The 18,366-nt window shown below is 40.1% G+C and overlaps 3 protein-coding genes across 5 annotated transcripts; 2 read left to right on the plus strand and 1 right to left on the minus strand.

Moving 5' to 3' along the window:
• On the minus strand, positions 1-4,917 carry LOC113694694 (histone acetyltransferase TAP1-like). Of its 2 annotated transcripts, none has more exons than XM_072054152.1 (8): positions 4,584-4,917; positions 4,301-4,455; positions 3,767-3,827; positions 3,388-3,571; positions 2,576-2,675; positions 2,336-2,436; positions 1,750-1,843; positions 1-117 (listed from the first exon to the last, which is right to left on the minus strand). In XM_072054152.1, exons 1-8 carry the CDS (start codon positions 4,649-4,651, stop codon positions 86-88), a joined length of 795 nt encoding a protein of 264 aa, XP_071910253.1. In that variant the 5' UTR covers positions 4,652-4,917; the 3' UTR covers positions 1-85. The 2 variants fall into 2 exon arrangements, with proteins under 2 accessions (XP_071910253.1, XP_027069349.1); XM_027213548.2 differs by lacking the exon at positions 1-117 and adding an exon at positions 1,146-1,462.
• A 4,698-nt stretch (positions 4,918-9,615) lies between these two features.
• LOC113697206 (uncharacterized) lies at positions 9,616-14,558 on the plus strand. Of its 2 annotated transcripts, none has more exons than XR_011816596.1 (6): positions 9,616-9,883; positions 10,038-10,331; positions 10,714-10,825; positions 11,583-11,706; positions 12,276-13,842; positions 13,942-14,558. XR_011816596.1 is itself a non-coding variant. In XM_027216720.2 (6 exons), exons 1-6 carry the CDS (start codon positions 9,829-9,831, stop codon positions 14,341-14,343), a joined length of 1,899 nt encoding a protein of 632 aa, XP_027072521.1. In that variant the 5' UTR covers positions 9,624-9,828; the 3' UTR covers positions 14,344-14,558. The 2 variants fall into 2 exon arrangements, 1 of the variants encoding a protein (XP_027072521.1); XM_027216720.2 differs by having other exon boundaries at positions 9,624-9,883; positions 12,276-13,187.
• A 768-nt stretch (positions 14,559-15,326) lies between these two features.
• On the plus strand, positions 15,327-18,365 carry LOC113697205 (probable inactive receptor kinase At3g08680). Its single transcript, XM_027216718.2, has 2 exons — positions 15,327-17,299; positions 17,533-18,365. Exons 1-2 carry the CDS (start codon positions 15,793-15,795, stop codon positions 18,129-18,131), a joined length of 2,106 nt encoding a protein of 701 aa, XP_027072519.1. The 5' UTR covers positions 15,327-15,792; the 3' UTR covers positions 18,132-18,365.
• The last annotated feature ends 1 nt before the right edge of the window (position 18,366 follows it).

Consider the following 18,366-nt stretch of genomic DNA (forward strand, 5'->3'; position numbering starts at 1 on the left):
CCAAATATAGTATATGCTATTATCCGCCTGAGAGGTTGTAGAATTTTGACCAGACAGGTTGCCTATCTCCATTGGCGGCGTGCTGTCACTCGTATTGTTCCACATGAAATAAAATCCCTGGCAAGAAAAAGAAAGCCGTCTTGTAACTTCAACAAAAAAAAAGACGAACTTGGAATCTGGATCCCAATCCGAGTCGTTTGGGATCGAACTTCCTTTTTTCTTTTTCTTTTTTAATCCTCAACAACCCTCCCTTCTTCACTTGCTCACTTGCATGCCTTCTTACCTCGTCTCACTTCGATCGATTTATTTACCACCCAGTAAATCTATTTAACTCTTTTTGTATTGGCGGTCGAAGAAAGAGTGATGATAAATCACTGCCGGTAAGTTGTTAAATAATGGAGTAACTTTCTTACTTTTGATACAAAGAGAGGTACTCAAAAACGGAAAATCGAGCCATGGCACTAGTAAAATAGGAATGTCTCGTTTCAGTTTCAAAAAATAATTTTTTTTTTTGAGGTTTCATTTGTTAAAGACTTTAATTTCCAATCTCAAAACGTTTTCTTGACTATTTAGTTGTATATTTGGACATGATAGTCCTAGTCTGGGTGTGCATGCACACCTAATATCATTTCAAATATTATTCAGCTTATACTTTTACCAGCCCATCTTTCTTGTCTTTTAAATCACTTTTTTGTAATCTCACACATACATCACATTACAAGGAAAAAAAAAATTCTACAAAAATTGCCGCAACAACTATTCCAAAAAATACTCTCTTCCCTTCTAAAAATACGTGATTTACATGCCACTTAACCACTCATTGATTCAGGTTCCTTGCAATTGCATATCAACTTTTGAGCATGCAACTCGAAAGCAGTAAAAACTCAAAGCCTCCCGGGCCAATTGTCTAATTTAATGTTTCTCTTAAATAGAAACAATGCCCGGTCAATCTGCAGATACTCATCCAACCCTAGTCTGCTGTTTGCCAACAAAGACAACTTACGCAGCCCAAAGGGTATACCAAAATAACATCGCAATCATCCTAATTTTTGTATTCCAACAGCATCCTCACTTGGTCTAACCTGAAAATACATCCACTACAAGCAACACTTCTTAATTACCACAATATAACCTTGTCACCCCAATTTCCAAGGAAATCATTAAAAGAGTGTTGCAATTTCATGATGTTATCAACGCTTAAACATGCTAAACTGCAAGAGGCTCAAACAACTTGCATTAAGAATTGGGAAGCAAAGGATCATAAACCGATCAATTGTCATCACAAATATCGGTTTTCTAGTATACATTTGCATCCAGAAAGACCTAGTCAACCATCACATGTTGAAGACGCTATGAGCTATGCGAGTGTTGCTTGACTCGAATTAATACCTGGGGTACCAAAACATGCCTTTGATGCCTTCTGGGTCTGCCTCAAAACCTAAATTTTCATAGAATTCCACCACTGCAATTTCGAAATCAAGGCCAAAATTGAGTGGAGAAAAAAAAAACTTTAGCTTGAATTTCTCACAAAAAAGGTTTTGGGATTAAAAATGCATCTCCTGTTGTCCCTATCCTTAACTGATAAGATGAGAAAGCTTCAAGAGAATGAATAAATCCTTTAAAAATTGACCATTTAAAAATGGACATGACAAATAAGAGTTGATCATAACTAACACAACAAAAATTGCAATAAGCCATCAATTATTTGTTGTGATAGACCAAGAATACAGTTCTTGTTACCATATATACCTTGACTATCCGCAAAGAGTGTTATATTTCCAATGTCCCTCTGCAGAAGAGTCCTAATAAGCTTTTCGATAAGAGCTTTTCCAAGTCCCTGACCCTGTTCAAAAAATGAAAGAGTGAGCAGATAGTCGGCACAAGTTGAAAACAGCATAGGCAGTCAATTAAATCCTGTCTTGGGTCATATTTTACTTTACCAAGTACCCAGCTTAATAGCCTAGGTTTTTGTTTTGTGGATCCATGATAGGTTTTAATATATTCAGACACCCAATCAAAATCAACTGTGCAGCAACGAGCAAGTAACCAATAACACCAATAATCCCAAAATTCATCTAGGGACAAAGACCAAAGTTGACTAAACCATCATGTCTATGGGCTTCTTGTATTTACTGCTTGCTAAACACGTACAGTCCATGCATGCTTTAAAAAAATGATTCTCAGGATCAATAAATCCCAGCCAGCACCTACTTTTGAGTATCTAAACTGTGTAATATGCAAGCTATTGTTTCTGTTTCACTTGCAAGCGTGAAATGTCAATGTTATCCAAGTTCAGATCCAGTATGTTTCTCCATCCAATACTAACGCTTCATACCTGATAGGAAGGATCAACAAGAACATCCCAAATTGTTGCATTGAAAGCATGATCTGACGTAGCCCTGGCCATGCCTATGAGCTTCTTGTCGGCACTCCCTTCTGCCAAGTCACTTGCCCAAGTACACTAAGATGTTCGTCACTTAAAAATAAGCATTATACAAGTTATACAACGATTACAAGAGAGCCATCTTCAAATGGATGAAGTGAAATCCAAATAAGTTTCCAGTCTACTGCATACCTTCTCCGGCAGATTTCCTTATGGAATGCAATGCTGCTACTGTGTAGCTGTTTCTTAGAGCAGCAGCTAGCTTTGACAATGGTCTCCGGGGCCAACCAACCTGCCAGAAGAACTCCCAAGGTGCATGTCAAGTATAACAATTTTCTCTTTGTGCAGACTGCAGATCAAGTTCTGACAGAAAAAATTAGTATAACTCATATCATATGTAAACCATGGTTCAAAGTCTTGGCTGAGTCATAAACAGAATGGTACTTGCCACTCTGATATCAACATACAGTTCCATTATCCACTTCAGTTTGAAGGATAAGACTTGTTTTTTCAGTTTTTGATGTCCTTGGACTCGTTAAAAGCGGAAGAACTATTTGAAAGTGGATTTTAAACATAAGATTGATAAGTTTCGCCTCTCCAGTAGCACTCCTTCATGATGAAGCCAAAAGCCAAGAGTCTAAAGGGAGTGCTTAAAAAAAAAAAAAAACAACCACTAATGAAGTTTTCTGTTGTTTCTGGTCATGCCACCATGGTAAACAGTAAAATAGGCGTATTAATTTCTTCAGAAAAATAAATAAATAAATAAAACCACAGGGTGGCCAGCAATTTAGCTCAAAACCAAGGCAGCATTTCATATTCCAGCAACTGATGTTCAAGAGAGCTGCAGAAGGGTTTTCCCCGCTGTACAAACTATATATAAGTAGGTGTCTAATTATACCAAAGATAGCTCTGATGAGGAAATGTTGATCTATATCAAATTTTACACTTAAAAAACCATAAAGACATGAGTGCATGAACAACGAGAACATGAACAGGTTAGGTACCTTATCGCACAGAGCTTGGAGATCATAGACATCAACATCTCCACCTGAAGAATACACGATCTGTTCAACCACTCCATCAGGTAGGGTTTTTTCAACAAGAACAAACTCGTCAGGCAACATTTCTTCCTCTTCTTGAATGGTGGATGGTGATTCCGTAACCTGGATAGTATTATTTTTCATAAACCTGCAAAAGTGGGCAAACACATAAAGTAGCATCCAAGAAGCAGACACACTCAGAGGAACTAAAGGAGGATGGAAATATAATGATGTTCATACGGATTAGGGGCAGTTAGCCAGGCAAGTAGAAATGGTTCCCCCTATTGGTATCAAGCATCAACAATTAAATAGTGCAGTGAAAATGAAGAATAGTTAAAAGTACCCGGATCTGATTGATTCCCAAAAGGCAGCCTTTAACCGAGAAACCTTGGCATTCCTGCAACCTGCAAAGATGATTGAGACTATTGAGAATGGGGTAGTATGATAAGAGTAGAAGATGGTAGTTTGATTGTGATATGTTGCTTAAAAATTAGTATTAGTAAAGCTTGAAGATTGAGGGGTGGTTCCTGCACTGCTGGCGGGGAATATGTGCAGAGAGAGAGAGAGAGAGAGAGAGAAAGGGAAGGCAGGCATACTTTTATGTTGTAGTAGCATAAAACTCAAGGGAAAAAAAATTTTTTAATTCGGTGGATGGTGGAGAACAAGAAGAAAGTGAGCTCATGAATGAGGCAGTAAGGTGGAGATTTTGCTCACCAATTTCCTACTATAACTAGTGCTACTACTGGAGAAACTAATCTTGAATCGAGAATTAAGTTATTAGGGGAGATGGTGAGGAGTTACAACGAGTGGCGGCGGCGGCGGCGGCGGTAAAAACACAAATATGATTATTATTAATTAATAAGAGAAGGGTGGAAACCTGCGTGAAGAATGTGATGAGGCGAGAGCGGGAGGCGGTTTTCCATTTTGTCATGACGGGCCGGTAGCTGCTGCTGCTGCATAAAAGCTGTGATGTGATTGTGAGAAACAGCAAGGATGGGGTGGTGTGGCCATGGTCCGTATGGGTATCTACAGCTGTTTAAACAAACAAAACCCAAAAAAAAAATGACGGGAAAGTAGAATTATACTAGTACTAGTAGCTAAGTAGTAATGATGGCTGTATTTTTTTTTATTATTATTAACAATTTCCACAGATGACTCACTGGGCAGCAGCAGCAGCAGCAGCTCTTAGAGAAGCAGGAGGAGGTGAGAGGACGTTGCCGATTTTCATAACTATAACTCCCCTGCTCTCAAATTTCAACAAATTTTGAAAATGAACGAAACTACTCCTACTCCCCGAAAGCAAAAAGAAAGAAAACAAAAGATAGGATAGAGAGAGGGGAAGGGTGGTGGGTGAGCGGATTATGTTTCTTTACTCTGCTGCTGCTAAATGAGAGCTAGCGCTCGGTCTGCAGGGGAAGGTGAGACGACTGATTAGGGATAACAATTGGGGCGGAGACTGAGAGTGCCTCCGTTTCAACACTCAACCTGCCATCCGTTAAAAAAAAATATATATATAATTTTAATTAGTTGCAAACTTATAATAATAGTTATAAACATTATATAATATATATTAGTATATATAATATAATTAAGGGAAAATCGTCAATTTAGTCCCTAAATTTTTTTTTTCTGTCGATTTAGTCCCTATACATTATTTATAGCCAATTTAATCCCTAAACTTATATTTCGGTTCCAATCAAGGAGTTTCGCGGTGGCGCCACCGCATAATTTCCGTCAGCTTCCCAATCCAGCAACAAGAAGGGGTATTTTAGGAACTTCCATTCTAAAGCCTTAACCAAAATTAAAAAAAGGTGCAAACTCCACTGAAGCATTCCGCCTACAAAATTAAAAAAAGGTGCAATCTCCACTGAAGCAATCTGCCTGCAAAACAAATCATTTGCCACTAAAGCATTGCTCCCACTCCACCGTGAAACTGCAACATGACGGGCAATTTTCGACAATTTTTGTTTCTAGGATAATATCCTCTGTAAACCCCCACTATCCAATTTCAAATTGACATCGTCATTGCTACAACCATAGCTATTTCTCCAATGATTCTGATTCCGGATGGTCACGGTCGGCGTCGTGGTAGTGACTCCATTGGCAGAGCCATAGCTGTTCCGCCGGAGAAGAAGTTGGTTTGGATCGGACCTGGGATCAAAATAATCGAATGGTTGAATATCCTTAGCCCTTGATTTGATGGATTGGGACATGAAAGCGGAATCATGGCAGGAGTCAAGAATTCCTGGGTGGCAACTCCGTCGGTGAAGGAAGGATTGGCGGCGGCGATGGACTCCTCACGAGGACGAGAGGTGACTCCAAAGGATGAGCTGAGGCCATCATCGGCTTGAGGGTTTTGCATTTGGTTCTGCTGCATTGGTCCTTGCTTTGAAAATCCACTGCATAATTCACCCGCATTGGGTTTTGCAGGAGATTTGGATTTTGGGTGGGTATTTCTCCATTGAATTGGGTTTTGGGTCTTTTGGGAGATTTGCATTTGGTTCTGCGGCATAATTTCCTTCGCCAATTCTTTTGGGAGATTATGCTGCATTTGAAAAGCAAGGACCAAATTCAGACTCATTGGATTTTGATGGAAACTCAATTGGAACTCAATTAAATTTGGTTTGAACTCAATTCAGAATCTGATGGAAACTCAATTGGATTGAATTGAGCTGACTAGATTCGAAACTCCAATTCACAACATCCAAGTGAAGTCAAGAATTGAATCTTGAGTTATGAGAAACGGCAAGATTGCACCTTTTTTTAATTTTGGTTAAGGCTTTAGAATGGAAGTTCCTAAAATACCCCTTCTTGTTGCTCGATTGGGAAGCTGACAGAAATTATGCGGTGGCGCCGCCGCAAAACTCCTTGATTGGAACCGAAATATAAGTTTAGGGATTAAATTGGCTATAAATAATGTATAGGAACTAAATCGACAGAAAAAAAAAGTTTAGGGACTAAATTGGCGATTTTCCCTATAATTAATATTACCAATTTTACATGTCTATTAATAGAAATTAATAATTAACACAATAATACTTTTTTCTCTAAAAAAAATAATAATGACTTGGTGATTTTATTTGTCTAAAAAATGACAACTTGATTACTTTAATTATATTTATCTCATTTTGTTAAATTGCATTCAAATAACTTTTATTTGATTGTTTTTATAAATTTCAATATTAAATTTAGAGTGGATAATGACTTAGGGTGCGTTTGTTAAAACTGATGTTTGAAATCTAAAATTTAAAATCTGAATCCATTAAATTATTGAATTATCACGTATTAAATCTACTACATTTGAATATATCACATTCAGTGATAAGTGAATAACTTATCACTTAATTTTGAGAGTAAGTTATGCCTAGAAAATTCAGTGTCATTTAATTAATTCAGATGTTCAATTTTTAGTTATCAAACAGTCTGAATATGATAAGATCTGAATACATTAAATTTAAGTATTAAATTAAATTATCAAAAATTTGATTATTATAAGACAAATTTATTTTAGCACTCACGAGTGCCTTCGTGGGGAAGTTGGGGCGGGGTGAAGGCAGGCCAGGGAGAGCAGGGCCAAGGCGGAGGTGGGGATTGCCATTCCTACGACGGATGAGGGGAGCGATAAAATCACTACGCCACTCACCTCCTGCTCTTCCCTTCTTCTTTTTTTCGATTATTTCTTTTCCCTAAACGGACGTTCCATCCATCCACCTTGACGCCCAAGTTTGAAAACACTGGACTACCACAAATAAGCCATCCACTCCACTTCTCACTCAGTCACCTCCTTGTGATTCAGCTGCTTTCACTCTTCTCTGCCTGATTCAACCGCTTTTGAACCTGTACTTAACTACCTCCGTTTACGCCTACCACTTAAGTTGTATTTGATAAAATTAAAATTTGAATCCATTAACTTACTTAATTGTTAAGTACTATATTTGATGCATTTAAGTATATATCACATTGAGTGATAAGTGAATAGCTTATCATTTATTTTTGGAATCAATTTTTGCCTAAGAATTTCATTCCAATTAATTCAGATGTTTCATTTTTTTTATTATAAAACACGTCTAGACATATTAAGACCTGATCTCATTAAATTTAAGTATTGAGTTGAATTATTAAATAGGATTTTAGACACTTTGTATTGAGGCCTCTTCTCAACTGATGACATCCTTTTGAGTCTATTTTTTATTTTTTATTTTTTTAAAAAAAATTGTACAAAGTTTTCAACTCTTTTCTTCTTTTAGGCATCATTTGGATTGAAGGAAATGAAAGGACTCCAATGAAAAAATAAAAGAAAGGAAAGTGGAGGAAATCAGGTCCATCCATTTTGTGTGGATTATGGAAGGAAAAAAAAAACCTATCACGTTTTAATTACGTTTTTATCCATAATTTAAAGTATAATTGTAAATACATAATAGGTATTTTAGAATTTTTTAAAATTGTCATTAATTTTGGTATCATTTCTCTCCGTTTTTGTTTCCACTACCCACTTTTGCATGGAAAGGATACTGATTAAAAAATATAACTAAACCTTATATCTCTCTTTTTCTCCCAATCATTTTATTCTCTCTTCAAAAACCAATTTAAATATGAAAAACCTTATCCATCCATTTTCTTCCCTTTCCCTCCCATTCCCTCAAAACAAGTAGTACCTTAGCTTTTGACTTTATTTTAAAGCATGAAAAATGTCAGATTGAAAATGTAATTTTTTTTTAGGATTAATTCCTACTAGAGAATAAACTCTTACTAAAAAATCCTAGGAGATACTTTATTACAAACACACACCACAAAAAAAAAATGAGAGGGAGGGAGACCACTGGAGAAGAAGATGTATTTGTTTTCAAGAGATGGAAAAGGTTAGGAAGAAGAAGAAGAATTTAGCTAGTTTAGAAATTGATGGTTTAATTATAAGTAATATTTAATTGATTATAGGGAGTTTTTTAAGAATGTTGTAGAAAAAAATGACAAATTTGTAGGAAGTATTTGTTAACACGAAAAATTTGGTTATTGTTGTCAAAACCGTCAAATTAATTCAAATAGGGTTGGGTATTCGATATTTTTGAATTGGATTTATGAAGTAGCTAATCATCTAGGTAGCCAAATGGTGATGATTTGGAAATAATTTTGCCCTTTTCCTAATTTTTTTTCTTTCTTTAAACCGAAAGATTTGTCTAGGCCCATACTTATTTCCCTCGTCCCATTCTCATCCACGAACCCCTGCAACTTCAACATCGATCACTACCCCCTCATCCTATTTATAATTAGGAATGTAAGCGAGCCGAGTAGCTTGGTCAATGGCTTGGTTTGAACTCGATTTGACTCGGTTTGACCGAGTTCCAACTGAGTCTTGAGCTATTCGAGTACATATTCGAGTCGAGTTTGAGTCAAAATTTTGCAGCTCGTCGAACCATATAATTTAAATAACATATATGTATTATAATTATAAAATGACCGTTATGAGTATAATTTATACTGAATTTACAAGTAAGGTATCGAATCAAAAAGTTTGATTACTCGACTTGATAAGACTTGACTAAAGGTCGAGCCTTATCGAGTCGAGTCTCGAACTTTTAAAGATTTCCTCGAGTTAACCTCGAGTTTGAGATTTTTCGACTAGATCGAGTTCGAATCGAACTCGAGCCAAGTTATTTATAGGTCGAGTCAAGCTCGAGTATAGCAATACTCGAGCTCGACTCGGCTCGATTACATGCCTATTTATAATTATTACTGTTTCTTTGGAAGAAGTCATTATATTTGAAATTATGGTGGAGAAAAAAAGGGGAATACTACTAGTTTGAAAACTAACTTTAATGTATATTTTTAGTATAATAATATAAAAACAACACAACAAGTTTACACAAACAAACTCTACTCCTCTCTCTCTCTCTCTACGTGTATATATATATATACACACACATATATAGCAGAAATATGTAACTAGTAAATATATAGAAATAGGGATAGAAACAAGCAATCGCATTGAATTAGTGCTACTTACAACTCAGCCAAAACCCCAATAGGGTCGATCCCACTCCCCACATGCTGCTGCTGCTGCTGCTGAGTGGTATAGTAGGATATTAGTAGTGTTTGTAGTATAGCATATTAAGTACTTGCGTTGTTGTGTTGTGTACAATAACGGTCGTAGTCTAGTCTGTCGCGTGCATATTTATTACTCCTACTTATATGCAGAAGATATAGATATAGATAGAGATGTAAAGCGAGCCATCACATCCACACCGGACTCGCAGGACCTTTTCATTTTTTTTTTTTTTTTGGGTTTGGTCGGGGGAGGTGGGAGCGGTGTCTCTCTCTGAAAAATAATCTGTGTCCAATGATCCAAATAGGTTGGGGAGTGGTAGTGTAGTACTGAGTCGTTGAGTTAGGAGTTTGGGGAGTTGAATCATGAATGGAGATCGAGAGTGGGATTGCGATGATGGACGTACATTTCACAATAAAGGTTTTTTTTTTTTTTTTTAACAGGATCTCTCTCTCTCTCTCTAGCGGAGCTCCAGCAGACAGTCTCGGGTGACAGATAGTAATGACATGCATCTTTCATTTGCTTCCATTCATTTAGTTATTTTGTTCTGTTTTTCTCTGTATTTCGTCCTCAGGGAGATGCCCGATACATTTGGCATTCCGCCACCACCATTGCCCCTCCATTCTTCTTCTTCTCCCATCACCCATTGCCACCACCACTGTTAGTATTAGTACTACCATGAATCGGAGCTTGAAGGACTCCCTCATCGGCGGCGCCGGCCGCCGCAGCGTCTCCTCTCACCACCACCGCCGTGGCCTCAGCCTCAGCCTCAACGCCAACGACTCCCCTGACGACCACAACCACCTCGATCTCTTCTCTAAATCTCGCCGCAGCATTTCCCTTGCCTCTTCCGATGACTCGTCCGACGGTACGGTACCCTACTACCACCTCATTCCACTTTCTTCTTCTTCTTCTTAGTTTCTAGCTGTCTATGCTATCGAAGGACTCTTTTTTTTCATATATGTTATCATTATTGATGGCTGATGTATGATTGGTGCGCTTTATTTAACCCCTGTTTTAATTTATTAGTTCACGCTACTACTCACATTTCCCCAATCACGACACCTCACTTTCCTCCAATACGCCTCCCAGATCGATCAGATCTCCGCCCCTCCACTTTCCATCTTTCCTATTTAGTCTACTCTAAACCCCTTGCATGTTTCTCAATTTTGATTAAAGCTAATCTGAATGCCTTCTTTTATTCGCATATGAATTACCACACATATACATATACATATACACTTGTGCAGTTTCTGTTAGACTGGGAAGACTCTCCCTTGGATCCGCTGCCAAACCCACCCCGAAGCCTGGATTGGACGATCTACTCTCATCTACCGATGGAGGCAAGCACGATTACGATTGGTGATAAACCAAACCCCGCTTTTTCTTTCCTGTTTAGTGCTAATGCCAGTATTAATTAAATTCGTCTTATTGCTGTTGTTAATTCTGCTCTACTTGCTACTAAAAGCTACTCACTCAATCTGAGAAATTTTATTTTTGTTGGTTCGACCAATGTGGTATTGCCAATTGGACAAATAAGGAACCACAAGTTTATTGGATTGTATTTAATGTGGAAGATGTTGTTATTTATATAGAAAAAAAAAAACTAAGCTTGCCAAGCAGTTGGCCTTGACTGAGATAAAATTTCTCTACTTAATCTTATCTAATTCAATTTTTATTAAATTCCCTCTCCAACATTTTATCTTCTGTTACTATTTGTTCCTTTGTTTTGCCTATTCATAGGTTTTGAAAATCGTATTGCATTACCCTTGGATTTTTCTCCTTCCCATTTCGCGCCCCCTTCACCTTTCAAACTCTTCCGTTTTTTGATTACATTTTACTCCATACATATTTGCCTGTACAATTGTTCTTTAGACCGCTTGTCTGCATTTTGGTGCCACCTATTTCTGGTTTACAACATGAACATTTCATGCTTAATGCATCAAACCAGCCAGAGGTCCTTGTTACTTGGTAAAATTATATCAACATCATAAACTGTCAAGGCATTTGTCTCCAGTGTGGACTCGTCACTATAGATGGCCTAATGCAGAGTGGATTTTACTGAAGAACCTGATTATACATTTTCTTACTGCATTGACCTTCCCTTCCTTCTTCATAGGCTTCTTACTCCTCCTGGAACTCCTCTCTTTCCTACATCAGATGGAAATGAATCTCAAACTGTCCCCATGGCTTCTAGAACCACCTTGTTATCCAGATCTAGCTCCACGACCAAGGCCTCAAGGGTAGGCTCTCTTCGTTTCACATAGGTTTCATCTTTCCGTTGCTCTCTAGTCATTGAATGTAATATTTTGGTGTATGTGAATGCTTCATGACTGAGCTTGCTCCATGGTGGTATGAACAGTCGGTCTCCATGGCATACTGAAAGATTTTCTGCTACTATCTGGAGAAATTAAGTTAGTTTACCTAGTGCATATTGTCCATACTGATCAACAATTGCATGGTCTGCCATATCCATCAATTGGTAAAAATGCATTCTCACACGATATGTATTGTATCATTGGCTTAAAATGATAAAGCCTTTTTGTCCGTATGTCTGGTAATATTAAACAATTGAGATTGCTTGTGGGTGCAGTTCACTCTCACGTGCACATTTGTTTCATTGTTTTGCCTTGCAAGACTAGGCTTACTGCTTTGAGCCTCTTAAGAGGTTTAGGTCATCTCTTATTAAACTTGTCACTCGTCTTGCCAATCTCCTTGTTACTCCCGGAAGTCCTTTTCCTCAGGGTGAAGGTTTCAATTTTAATAGTGCATCTTGTTGAATTTAAATGGATGAAAAATTCGTTGGTTTCAGCTTTCAGTTTCTCAATCATCAGAGAAAGACAATCGTTCAAGACCCGCAAGAAGTAGCTCTGTGACTCGTTCGTCCATTTCTACCTCCCAATACAGCACATACTCAAATAAATCGAGCTCTATTCTCAACACAAGCTCTGCTTCAGTCTCGTCCTATATTAGACCTTCAACTCCTAGTAGCCGATCATCATCTACAGCAAGACCCTCGACCCCATCTTCCCGCCCGACACTGTCAAGATCGTCAACTCCTTCTAAAGCCCATCCAGCACCCACTGTTGCTTCTGCAGACAAAGTGAGGCCATCCCAGAATTCTAGACCTTCGACTCCAACTTCTAGGCCACAAATACCTGCGAATTTGAGCTCTCCTGCTGCTCGTTCTACATCTCGGCCATCCACACCTACTCGCCGGAATCCTGCACCTTCTTTGTCTCCTGCATCTGGATCTTCAAATTTGGTTGGACGTTCTCTTCAGAGTGGCCGGACTGTAGCTTCCACATCACGCCCTAGTTCCCCGAATCCCCGTGTTCGGCCCACGCAACAGCCAATAGTTATCCCAGATTTTCCACTTGAAACACCTCCAAACCTACGAACAACTTTGCCAGATAGGCCACTCTCTGCTGGTAGGTCTAGGCCAGGTTTTACTGTCACTTTGAAAGGAAATGTAGAGAATTCAGGTGCTGCAAATTTGCCTAGGAGACAGTCATCACCCGTTGTTACCAGGGGAAGAGTCCCAGAACCTTTGTCAAGGGGCAGAATGCTTGCCAATGGGCAAGCAAATCATACCACAGAGTCTCACAGAGCTCCACATGTATCTGAGTTGCCAACCCGGAAGCCTGCAAAGACATCCACAGAGAGCACTGGGTTTGGGCGGACAATCTCAAAAAAATCTCTGGATATGGCTATTAGACATATGGTAAGTATGGCAATTTCTCGTGTGAAAACAACATATAGTTCTTTATGTCTTCCTCAACTAAATGGACATGGACTTACCTTATAAACAATCTTGTTTCGTAAGCAGCTTTTTTTTTTTTGGATGATTATGGCGTCTGGAAACTCTGGCTTTCATCTAAATCATAAATCCAGTTTATTATTATTAGGACTGCTTCTCGCTTCCTCTGTTATTCACTACAGTGTTGCTTTGATTAACGACTATCTTTCACTGAAGAATCCATCCCCATGTTTTCCTAGATGTGCCTGTTCATGTATTATCTTTATTGAGGAATACATAGGGGAACGTGCATGTAGACCTCGAATGCATATCTCCTTACATGTAGGTTTAAGTTCTGCTGCTATTTGCTGTTATTGAACGGTGAAAAAGCTAAAAGAGTGAATATTGTCCAACCCTCTAAACACCCTTACCTACCAGGAAAATAACAAAGAAAGTGACACATCCATAGAAGTGTGGAGGGATAAAAATCATTATGGATAAAAAGAAAGTAACATCTCATAACAAAGAGGTTTCTAAAAATAATTTCCGTGAAGAGAAAACTAAGCATGCTAGAGTGACACTACTGGTTCATTGATGCGGAGGGATGCTTGTTCAGCCTTCTGGGTGGCGCTAAGAAAAGGTCGGTGGGACCTAGCATAAACAATTTATTTTTCAGAATGTGGTTAGAAAGAATAAATTTATGGTTTGTTAATGGTTATTTGTTTATACTCTCTTTCAGGACATACGAAACGGGACCAGTGGAAATCGTGCTCTCTCAGGTTCGACCCTCTTCCCACAAAGTATACGATCCAGCAGTACCAAAGGTCAACTCGGTCCGACTGTGATTAAACAAGGTTCAGGCAATGGAGATGCCCCCATCTTCCATAATGGGGATGGTACAGAACATGGGAATTATCATGCCGGTAGGTATTTGGAAAACGGAAATGAGGAAGACAAGTCTCAATATCCGGCAAAACTGACAGTTGTTGACATGTATGAGAGTTCCCGGTATGACACCCTTCTACTTAAAGAGGATTTAAAGAACACTAATTGGTTGCATAGTTTAGACGATAAATCCGACCAAGGAGCCATTTTTGACAGTGGGTTTGAACCTCTACCAGAGCCGTTTGACCCCTTGTAACCTTACCTGCATGAAGTGCATTTCCGTGTGGCAGTGAATTTTTTTTTTTTTTTTTCCCCTCGCGTTATTTGGTAATATAAAGGTTGAGAGAGAAGAAAATGTGTCGAATAAACTGCTGTTAATCTTCTTGTTTAGAAGTGCCATTTTATCATTCTATTGGTTGGTTGGTTGTTTGCCAACAAATATATTCCTTCATGCGCATTTGGCTGGCTTCAGCGATTGACTCCACCTGCGGATTTCACGAGTTCCTTGCGACACTTACAGCCTAAAAGTGATTGAGAATTTTATTGTCAGAGCGCGTAATGCAATATTTGCTTCAGTCGGTGGTTGTCAGAATGCAGGTCTGGTTGGCTACTTGTTTGTTACGACTGGCCGAGGAACGATAATAGAGTAGTAGTAGCAGTATATTTGTTACGACTGTAGTAGCGGAAACGTATGAATTGCAACTTGTCAGGAGGATCCCAAATCGGCCTCAGCAGCACAATGTTGTGGTCAAAGCAATGCTATCTTGCACCACTTGACAAAGAAAAAAAGGGCAATTTGTGTTACGACCCATGCGCCGATGGAAGCTTCTTTCTTCTTTTTTTTTTTTTTAATGAATATATATATATATATATATGTAGGAGCAGGTGCACTTACCAATGGAATACCTTAGCGAATGCGTAGGAAGGAGTAAAAGGAGTACGATTACTTGAACAGAAATCCAACTGCCAATAAGATTACTTGTGTTGGGTAATAAACATTTAATTCACGTAGCAGCAGTAGGCTAGTAGTGTACCAGAAAAAGCCATAGTGATGCAGGAGGGGTCAAGGCTCCTCTCGCAAACAAACTCCTTGACCAAAAAAAAGAGAGCTGCCGTTTGTTTGCTTGACGGAGAAGCTGAACAATTAATTACTCCTCCTCTAAATAGTAGACTTAGGTTACCAATAATAGCAGTTAATGCTCTCCTTAAATGTGAGCGGGCCCAAGAAGATGAATGAAAGAGTAAAATAGAAAAAAGACAAGCATGAGGGAGGGTGCGTTAGAGAGGAAAACGATGGCAAAATGATTGGGAGAAGACAGAGTAGTCAACTCAAGACAGAAAAGGGTACAAGGAAAGGTCACCAAAAGTATTTACATCCACTGTTCCACATTGGGCTTATGAAGATGGAGACAACGTACATATACATTCGACTTCAACCCACAGAAATGAAACCTTCTTGTCATTAAATTATTATTCCTTTCATGCATCAAACAAAACAAAAAAAGGTGCTAGCTACCTATATGATGATATCAACCTCTGCATAAGAGATCTCCATGCAACCAAAGAAAAGGTACACACATATCCACTCTGCTACTACTATTGATCAAATGAATCAAGAAATTAGCTACTGTCCTGCGCAGTGAGTGATGCATGGCCGAGTGGTGTTGTGGGGAGCTTCAATTCACTAACTGTAGTAGCTAGTAGCATGTTGAGGCCACGATATCAATATGGGGGGATCATATTGGCGCAGCTGCTGCTTCATCTGCTATTCCCAAAACATACTACTGTCGTCGCTGCTGCTGATCTAAGTTCAGACAAACAAGCCCTTCTGGACTTCGCTTCTGCAGTTCCTCATCCCCGTGCCAGGAAACTCAACTGGAATGCTCAACCATCATCATCATCATCCTCAGTCTGCAGGTCTTGGGCCGGCGTCACCTGCACCGCCAACGCCACCCGTGTCCTTGAGCTTCGGCTTCCGGGCTTCGGGTTTTATGCTCCTATCCCCCGCAATACCTTAGGGAGGCTCGATGCCCTGGCCTCCCTCAGCCTTAGATCCAATCGCCTCTCGGGGGCTCTTCCCTATGATATCCTCTCTCTTCCTTCCCTCCGCTACCTCTACCTCCAACGCAACAACTTCTCTGGCTGGGATCTTCCAACCCCATCCTCCTCCATCTCTCTCTCTCCTCAACTCACCTTTCTCGATCTCTCCTTCAATTCCTTCCCCGGCAACATCCCCGATCAACTCTTCACCAATTTGACCCGTCTCGCTGGATTGAATCTCCAAAACAACTTGCTCACAGGACCTATACCTGATCAACTCGGCCAGCTTCCGGCCCTCGTCCACTTAAACCTCAGCTTCAACAACTTGACCGGTTCCATCCCACCTTCTCTGCAGCGCTTCCCCGCTTCCTCATTCCTGGGAAACTCCTTACTCTGCGGAAGGCCCCTCAACCAGCAGTGCCGTGTTCCAGTTTCACCATCGATACCTCCTTCTTCCGCCGTACCATCACCTTCTCCTTCTCTTGCTCCTCCTCCTCCTCCTCATTCTTCTTTCGCACAGTCTCCTTTGCCATCCTCACCGCCACCACCACCACCAGCTTCTTCTCAAAAGCATAATAAGTCAAAGCTAAGTACTGGTGCAATTGTTCCCATTGCACTCGGAGCTTGTGCATTGCTGATTCTCCTGGTCCTAGTAATAGTGTTCCAATGCTGCATGAATAACAAGAAAAGAGATTCAGAAACAAGTGCTAGTGCAGTACTGGTGAAAGTTAATCCCTTCCGCGGAGGAGGAGGAGGAGGAGGAGGAGGAGGAAAAATCCATGAGGCGAAGCAGCTTAAGGAGGAGGGGGAAGGCTACTTGTCTAGGAGCGGCGAGGCCGAAAAGAACAAATTGGTTTTCTTGCAAGGAGAAGGCAATTTTGATCTGGAAGACCTCTTGAGAGCGTCAGCTGAAGTACTGGGAAAGGGAGCTTCCGGGAAAACCTATAAGGCAACCTTGGAGGATGGGACTACTGTTGCCGTGAAGCGGCTCAAAGAAGTGGCGGCGGTGGTGGGAAGAAGGGAATTTGAACAACACATGGACAATGTTTGGAGGGTCAATCACCATCACCACCCCAATGTTGTCTCCCTTCGTGCTTATTACTATTCCAAAGATGAGAAACTCCTCGTCTACGATTTCGTCCCCTTGGGCAGCCTGTCCACATTATTGCATGGTAATCGTTCTTATATAGCCATTGATATATATATATATATATATATATATATATATATACTGTAACCCCCCCTTTTTTTTTTTGTTGGCAGCTGTTATCATCATCTATTAGTGTCTATAACAACTGATGGTATATAACGAGGCTTTTGTTTATGCTTTCGAGTCGAGAGTCCCATCTATTTGTGAAATAAATTCATTCTCGTTTTTTTAATATGCGTGGACATATGTATGCAGGAAATAGGGAGCCCGATGGAAGGAGAAGGCTGGATTGGAAATCCAGAGTAAAGATTTCGCTTGGAGCCGCCAGGGGCATTGCCCACATCCATTGTGTTGCCGGTCGGAAATTGAGTCACGGAAATATCAAGTCGTCCAATATCCTGCTCACCCAAGACCTGAGTGGATGCGCCTCTGATTTCGGTGTTACCCCAATCGTGGGTTTACCTCGTAGAAGTACCGGATACAGAGCACCTGAAGTGAGCGAGACGAGGAAATACACTCAGATGTCTGACGTTTACAGCTTCGGTGTGGTCCTGCTCGAATTGCTAACGGGGAAAGCACCCGTTGTCCAACCAGCAGGGCAGGGGCATGATGGGGTAGTAGACCTAGCGAGGTGGGTGCAATCTGTTGCTAGAGAAGAATGGACGGCGGAGGTGTTTGACGCTCAGCTTGTCAAGAATCCGGACATTGAAGACGAAATGGTGCAGATGCTGCAGATCGCAATGGCCTGTGTAGCCAGGACACCCGACATGAGACCCAATATGGAGCAAGTTGTGAGAATGATCCAGGAAATACGGCAACCCGATCCCGGGAACAGGCCTACATCCGCCGATTGACGACGAGCCCTGGAGAACCTGCTGTGGCACTTACTACTAATGAATGTTCCCATTCTAACTATTAAGTTGTCTGCGAAGACCCCCACCCCATTCTTCTTTCTGTTTGATCTCTGATGGGGGATTATTTTTCCTTCCGCTTCTTGAATTGGTTCGACAGCCGCGCAAGCAATCTCTTACTAGCAGCATATCAGAAATGTGTACATCTTTCTCATGAAACATGTTACTATTGTCAAAC

Source organism: Coffea arabica, chromosome 6e (genome assembly GCF_036785885.1).
Source record: "Coffea arabica cultivar ET-39 chromosome 6e, Coffea Arabica ET-39 HiFi, whole genome shotgun sequence".
NCBI classification, from domain to species: Eukaryota; Viridiplantae; Streptophyta; class Magnoliopsida; order Gentianales; family Rubiaceae; genus Coffea; species Coffea arabica.

Coding starts and splice junctions, on each gene's coding strand:
- LOC113694694 (XM_027213548.2), bottom strand. CDS start 4,651: ATGAAAATCGGCAACGTCCTCTCACCTCCTCCTGCTTCTCTAAGAGCT. Junction 2,676..3,387: donor TCCAAGCTCTGTGCGATAAG/GTACCTAACCTG, acceptor TTCTTCTGGCAG/GTTGGTTGGCCCCGGAGACC. Junction 2,437..2,575: donor AAGGAAATCTGCCGGAGAAG/GTATGCAGTAGA, acceptor GTGACTTGGCAG/AAGGGAGTGCCGACAAGAAG.
- LOC113697206 (XM_027216720.2), top strand. CDS start 9,829: ATGAATGGAGATCGAGAGTGGGATTGCGATGATGGACGTACATTTCAC. Junction 10,826..11,582: donor GGCAAGCACGATTACGATTG/GTGATAAACCAA, acceptor CCTTCTTCATAG/GCTTCTTACTCCTCCTGGAA. Junction 11,707..12,275: donor CCACGACCAAGGCCTCAAGG/GTAGGCTCTCTT, acceptor CGTTGGTTTCAG/CTTTCAGTTTCTCAATCATC.
- LOC113697205 (XM_027216718.2), top strand. CDS start 15,793: ATGTTGAGGCCACGATATCAATATGGGGGGATCATATTGGCGCAGCTG. Junction 17,300..17,532: donor CCTGTCCACATTATTGCATG/GTAATCGTTCTT, acceptor ATATGTATGCAG/GAAATAGGGAGCCCGATGGA.